Source organism: Sinocyclocheilus anshuiensis, unplaced genomic scaffold (genome assembly GCF_001515605.1).
Source record: "Sinocyclocheilus anshuiensis isolate Anshui unplaced genomic scaffold, SAMN03320099.WGS_v1.1 scaffold509, whole genome shotgun sequence".
Classification (NCBI taxonomy): domain Eukaryota; kingdom Metazoa; phylum Chordata; class Actinopteri; order Cypriniformes; family Cyprinidae; genus Sinocyclocheilus; species Sinocyclocheilus anshuiensis.
The window spans coordinates 788615-795789 of NW_015539853.1; the positions used below are offsets into that span (position 1 = coordinate 788615).

The 7175-nt window shown below is 37.2% G+C and overlaps 1 protein-coding gene and 1 long non-coding RNA gene across 2 annotated transcripts in view; one reads left to right on the forward strand and one right to left on the reverse strand.

Moving 5' to 3' along the window:
- LOC107684720 (uncharacterized) overlaps positions 1–560 on the forward strand; it is a 6302-nt gene extending 5742 nt beyond the window's left edge. Inside the window, exons 2-3 of the long non-coding RNA XR_001633885.1 lie at positions 172–264; positions 480–560. This is a non-coding gene — a long non-coding RNA (uncharacterized LOC107684720). The remainder of the gene's footprint in view (positions 1–171; positions 265–479) is intronic.
- Positions 179–7175, reverse strand: part of LOC107684719 (solute carrier family 22 member 6-like) — a 7996-nt gene continuing 999 nt past the window's right edge. The window contains exons 2-10 of the mRNA XM_016481060.1: positions 6685–6788; positions 6403–6557; positions 6095–6263; positions 3177–3300; positions 2707–2822; positions 2404–2618; positions 2088–2196; positions 458–661; positions 179–296 (exon numbers count right to left, since the gene is read on the reverse strand). Coding sequence (XP_016336546.1) covers positions 203–296; positions 458–661; positions 2088–2196; positions 2404–2618; positions 2707–2822; positions 3177–3300; positions 6095–6263; positions 6403–6557; positions 6685–6788 — 1290 coding nt within the window. The 3' untranslated portion in view covers positions 179–202. The remainder of the gene's footprint in view (positions 297–457; positions 662–2087; positions 2197–2403; positions 2619–2706; positions 2823–3176; positions 3301–6094; positions 6264–6402; positions 6558–6684; positions 6789–7175) is intronic.

Below are 7175 nucleotides of genomic sequence, written 5' to 3' on the forward strand. Positions count from 1 at the left end.
AAAAGATTTCTAAAGGCACCATTTCTCTCTTTGTACAAGTAAATAATAATTTTAACATTAATTACAGTCAGAAAAATAAGAAATTCTTTCATAACCTTTGGCTGTTTTCATCATATTAATACTAAAGTTCTCTTCTGTATGGCAATGATCATCTCTGTTTGTGTGTTCCAGTACTGTGTTCAGACGAAGTAAAGTGGCTGGCTCAGACAGACTCTTTCAGGTGGACACAACTGGGATCCTTCTTGGCCATATCCTCTTTTTCAGGTAATCTTTTGTCTTTTTTCCATACAAAACCTCTGTAATAAGTGAAAGAGTCAAAAAAACAACATTATGGTTATCCATTTACACATGACACTTCGCTCATGTCACTTACACTTTAACTTTTGACGCAACATTCTCTTGCAACATCAGTTGCAATCATGTCTTGTGGATCAGATACAACTAGCACAAAACTCACCTGTCATCCACATCCTGGATAGTATCGGGCAAAGGTTGTGCAAGGGTTTCTGGGAGAAAGAAGGCGAAGATCCCACTGACGATTGGAGCCCCTCCGTAGATAAAACCAGGTAGCCATGGGGAATCCTCCCCAAGAAGAAGCACCATGGGGGCCACCATCGCTCCAAACCGAGCCATCATGGACACCCATCCCATTCCGTTTTGACTGAGAGGACACAGAAGAAAATTGCGTAAGCTGGCATCACTTGCTCTGAAAATTAGTATGGGATTCTGCAGATCTTGTTATTGCTTGTCAAAAAGAAACAAAATGATGGACAATGCAGGACCGTAACCATAGATATTGAGGGGGAGGATACTTCGGGGTTGAGTGAAGCGCAGCTTAATTTTCAATTTTGACTGAACTAACCCTTTAAATACAAAATAATTTAATTTGCCTGCGAGATTATGTAATCAACCATTGTGCCAAGTGTTAACAAGCTGCAACAAGCATGACAGAGTAACATGAAATTGTTTTACAAAATAATGGATATTTATTAATACTATGGATGCATTTTACAGAAGACTACACATGAAAGATTTAATAAATAGTAAAATAACAAACACAAATCCCAATCTTTTACAATTTGTGTTCTGTTGCTTTATTTCTTTGCATCATTCATGTAATAAAACAAGCCCCCCAAAAAAATCACACATATATATATATATATATATATATATATATATATATATATATATCATCGCTCCAAACCGAGCCATCATGGACACCCATCCCATTCCGTTTTGACTGAGAGGACACAGAAGAAAATTGCGTAAGCTGGCATCACTTGCTCTGAAAATTAGTATGGGATTCTGCAGATCTTGTTATTGCTTGTCAAAAAGAAACAAAATGATGGACAATGCAGGACCGTAACCATAGATATTGAGGGGGACATGTCACTCCCACTAATTAAAAATGGACAAATGATCTCTCCCAATATTTGATATTCTTGATAATGCTTTGTTTGTTGTTAGGATGACAAAAGGTTTATAAAGTTACATTATTGGGCTGATCTGCCTCAGCGGTCTAAAAGTGCTTGTCAATTACAAAATGACTAAGACTAATCAAATCAAAGAAGGCAGGCAGGATTTACTGTTCTTTAAGTTTATAAAGTTGAAAGAGTGTGAGGTAAGATGTAAGTAGCTAAACATTTGATATTTGACAACCATTTTACAATAGAAATGTTAAATAACCAACAAATAACCAATATCCAAACCAAATATTATATATAACCAAAATATTAAATAAAGGATTTAAATGGATTTAAGGGAGTAAGTAATCAATTTGAACTATTTGCAAAGAATTTTGCAATGTTTTTATTTCAAATATGCACACAATCACTCTTACTCTTATAAAAAATATTGCAGTAGTTCAAATTGATTACTTGACAAAAAAATTCTTGTTTTTTTCTTTTTCTTTATCCTCTTAAATCTATTTAAATTCTTTAATTCTTTAATTTCTTTAAATAATAAGACTATTACTACCCCCACCCCCAATGTCCAAGACATGGTTTCGGCCTTGTGGACAAGTGAAATTAAACTGAATCGTAGGGAATTTTTGTTGTTGTTGTTTTAGGATGACACTAGTTAATTACCGGATGACTGTGGGATACAGCTCTCCAGAATACAGGTAACAGCAGTTGAAGGATGCAGCCAGACAGCCCTTCCCTATGACTGCCAGACTGGTGCGTAACACTTGCAGGTCTGCACATGTACAAAAACAAGAGTCACGTATACATAGGTACACGATCAGCCAAATGCCAGGGTCTCGATTTCTGTGATATTGAAGGACAGACAAACCTCCAGATCTCACTGGAATAACAGCTATTGTAAACGAATGACCCCACGTGACAATGAGACTGCAGTTTTATTATTACTGTGCTCTACTGCCAACCAGGCTCAAATTCTCACCATAAGGCACCAGAAGATTAATGAGTATCATTACGCCAGCCAGTACAAGAGCTCCGCACTGAGATGGTCTTCGTCCTAACATGCTCATGGATATCGTAACCAAGATTTTGGCTGGTATATCCACCGCTCCAAAGATGATCTGGATAAGATAAATGCTGACCCCAAATTTCTGCAGATCCATGGAGAGGCCGTAGTAGGCGAAGCTCGTTGAAAACCTGAGATGTTACAGTTCAAAGGTCACAACTGTGGTCGTTTTCGAATGCTGGTTGGTACTGAATGGAATGGTAGGATTGAGTGACTGACCAGACTGCACTGAGGCACACGGTGATGGTTCTCATTGTGGATGTGCGCAGGAGGTCTAGAGCGCTGTAAGACCCCTTTGAACAGGCCATCTCCTTCTTCATGGACTCTTGCAACATCTGCATGCACAATCTCAACAGAATAAACATTCTGAAAGACCCGGACGATGCTGAAATTGATATGTCATGCATAGCGTCAGTAACACTTTAGTTTAGGGACCAATTCTCACTATTAACTAGTTGCTTATTAGCATGCATATTACTAGCATATTGGCTGTTTATTAGTACTTATAAAGCACATATTCTGCTTGACCATATTCTACATCCCTTAACCATACCCAATGCCTAAACGTAACAACTACCTTACTAACTATTAATAAGCAGTAATAAGGAGTTTAAGGCAAAAGTCGAAGTTAATAGTTAGTTAAAAGAGAGAATTGGACCTTAAAATAAAGTGTGACCATAACATCATACCTCAAGGTTGATTTTGTCGGCTTCTGCATGTCGTCCATTTATGCGAGCCACCGTTTTAAGGTTTTTTACCGCCTGCTCTGATTTTTTAGTCAGGACCAGCCAACGAGCAGACTCTAAGAACCACCTGCAGATGATAATAACATGACTATCATCCACAACATCAGATCTCATATCACTACATATGTGCCAAATATACATTGAGGCGTAATGTGTTGAGGATTGCTTTGTGCAAATTGTCATTTGGCCTCACTAGCTGAGTGAACTTATCTGTAATTATTTACAGTAATAATTATTTAAATAATTATTTAAATAACGAATAATCTTTGTTAATAATATAATTAGAATCATATATAAAGTATTTTTATTGCTTAAATAACATTTAATAAAATAAATGTTACTTAATTATTATTCATATTTGTTACTTAATATTATTGACTTATTAAACAATTAACCACTAATATACACTTTGCCGATCAAATGTTTGGAGTCTTTTATAAATCTTTATAAGAATTTTGATAAAGAAATCTTATAAATCTTTTATAAGAAATTAATACTTTATTCAGAAAGGACACTTCAATTTGATCAAAAGTGTCAGTAAAGACTTTCATAAATAATTTATATTTAAAAAAAGGATTCTGAAATAAATGTATCACCGTTTCCATGAAAATATTAAGCAGCACAATCCTTTTCAACATTGATAATAAAAAATATTGTTCTTGAGCACAAAATAAGCATATTCGAACAATTTCTGAAGTATTGTGACACTGAAGACTGGAGTAATGAAGCTGAGAATTCAGCTTTGCCATTACAGGATTTTTATTAAAACATTTTTTTTTTAATATATTGAAATTAAGAAAGTTATTTTGAATTATAATATTTCACAATATTACTGTTTTGCTATATCAAAGACATTAAAAAGAACATTAAATCTTACTGACCCAAACCTTTGAATGGTATGGTGTATGTTATGTAGCTAAACCCAAAACAAGTGGCAAATAGCCTATATAGCTGCAAGCAGCGATTACTGGGATTCAAGCACTTTAAGACATTTAAGCACATAAGGAAGAAGACATTGTATTATTTAACAAGCCTGAAACCAGCTAAATTAATGATTTAAAAGAGCATGTTTGGCGATTCCAGGTAATTTACCTTGTAATTTACCTAGTACGATATTTATAAACATTTATGGCTGTTATAGCACCACCTATAGTCCGATCTCCATGAAACTTTGCATGCTTGTTTAGAATCATGTGTCGCATATGATCACCTAGTTAAAGTTTTCGTTTAGGATTTGTAGGCTTTTGGGTATATTTGGCCACACCCATTTTCTAAATGACCCTGTTATAGTTATCGAAAGGGGAAAGGTCAACATTTTTTGACAATTATTGACCTAGAGAGTCCAGAGAATTGTACTGCAGTGGTTTTTTCCAGATTGAGTGAAAAACCTAGGACTAATTTGCAAAAGTAGTTTTTTTACATAGGCTATTCTCAATTATTTAAAGGGGTCATATGATGCGATTTAAATTTTTCCTTTCTCTTTGGAGTGTTACATGACCCCTTTAACAAACAATTTGATTGACAGTAGTGGTTCTAGGCAAAGTTGTTCAAAATGAGGAGGTCTATCATATGAAAAGCCGTGCAATATACAATCGTTTATGCCCTTGTAAAATGTGATATCGCCTCCCAGTGGCTGATTTCTTTCAAACTTCTCACAGACCTTTAGGGCCATGAGTCAAACAGGCCGGCCCACTGAGGTTCGTTCTGATCGACCTCCGTTAACCTTACCTAATAGGTGCTCAAACTTCATTGGCGAATGGTGGCCATGTTTTTTGAGATACACAAATGTTCTTACAGACACTTGTGGCACTTTGGACAAAGACTTGGCATACCAATTTTCATATTGATTGGACAAATGGTTTCGTAGTTATAGCCATTTTTATGTTTTTTTCCCTCTTATAGTTACCACCAAGTGGCCAAGCTCCACAATTTTTTTTTCATGTGAGCTCAGGTTGAGCTCTTACATAAGTATTCTGAGTTTGGCGAAGATATCTCATTCCGTTCAATAGTTATAGCCGTTTTAGTAAAATTGTCCCAGCCCCTTCCAAACGTTTTGGCGTCCCTTTGCGACAGTGAGTTGAAAATGTAACTTTTTTTTGATAATTATTGATATTCACTCTCCAGAGAATGTTTCTGCATTGGTTCTGATCGGGCGAAAAACCTAGGACTAGTTCGCAAAAGTAGGTTTTCCAAAAATACAAAATACCCGAAAATTTCGCCCAGGTGATAATTGAATTCGAGGCATTCATTTTGTCCCGTGTGAGCTAATGGTACATTCACACAGGGTGTCGGTGTCAACGCCTCTCGTTTACTTTGAATGGAGTGACGTCAAGCATTGCCGAAATGAATTGTGGGTCCGTCGCTTTGCGTTGGGTCCGTTGCTCACGGCAGAAGTTGAAAACTTTTCAACTTTTATTTGCCTTATGCAAATACCCTGGTGCAGACGCTAGCCAATCGCGTTCATGCAACACCAGACAACTAATGTGATTGGCTGTTGTCACTATGACGTTCGTGTCAGCACCCAAGCTTCAGAAACGCCCTCCATCAAGCGTTGACGTAAGGATTCCAATGACATAAGACACTTGAGCCTGCGACTACTGCGACTAACGTTTTAGGAGTTATGAGCAATTTTGTACTTCACTGTAGCACCCCTGTCAGGCCGATTGTGGCGAGCCTTGGTGAGTCTCTATGACATACGGTTTCGTATGCCCAATCAGTTTTATGTGGAGATTGCTGATCCTTGGCCATTCTAACAATTACAATAGGGTTTCAGAGCTCCGCGCTTGAACCTAAATACTGACACTACTTGTAATGTACTTGACTTGTTTTAAAAGTGGAGAAGTCAGGAGCAGAAGACGCACCATGAGTAGAGGAAGGACACATAGAAAGGCAGAGATACGGCCAGTGTGAGCCAGCGCCAGTCTCTGATGCAGTAAGCAACGGCTGCCAGAATCAGCTGGCCGGTGGTGTAGCAGTAGCCCGTTCCTGTGCCCACCACCGTCCGCACACGTGTTGGGATCCATTCCACAACTGAGGAGACGCAACAATGACACTTCATGCCACAAGATGTCACCAAATACAATGTCAATCAAATGCAATGTTTCTTTTTCTCTACACATGCAATAGGTGCCAACCTTTTATTTACATATGTGTTATTCACTGTACTCACTTAGAGAGAAGGAGTTGAGCACCAGACCAGACAGGGCCATGCCGCAGCAAACGCGGAAAATGCAAAACATGGTGAAGGAGGTGGAGAAGGCAGCACATGTTCCTCCAACTGCCATCATCAGGTTCGAGATCAGCAATAAAACACGCCGACCAAACCTGCATCAGAAAATGGAAATTTAGTTAATGTGCTACTGCATTTCTGAGTCAGAAGATATTATATAGTAGAGTTTATGATTATAATGTTGTTTTTGCTGTCGTATTTAATAGTAAAACTTGTCACAACCTGTCAGAAAGTCCCCCAAAAATTACTGCTCCCACAAGGACGCCTCCCATATAGGTAGTTTGACTCATTTGCTTTAGGGCACGCTGATCACAAACCAAATCCCACTAAAGGAGAATAGACATTCAATTAAAAACACACAGGATAAACATTATTACTTTCTTTTGTTTGCATACAGCATTCTGGACAGGTAAATGTCATAAACACTCTTAAAACAAAAAAAAAATTCTTCATTGACATTCATGGTTCCATGAAGAACTTTTAACATTCATAGAACCTTTTCATTGGACAAAAATTCTTTATATTGGAAAAAGGTTTATTCAAATGTTCTTCACACCAAGAAAAAATGTTCACTGAAAGGTTCTTTTGGGAGCCAAAAACTGTTCTTCTGTTGCATCACTGAAAAAAAAAAACCTTTTGGAACCTTTATTTTTAAAAGTGCATTGCATAAAACGTTCTTTGCAGGATGTAAAGATTCTTTAGATTATTAAAAT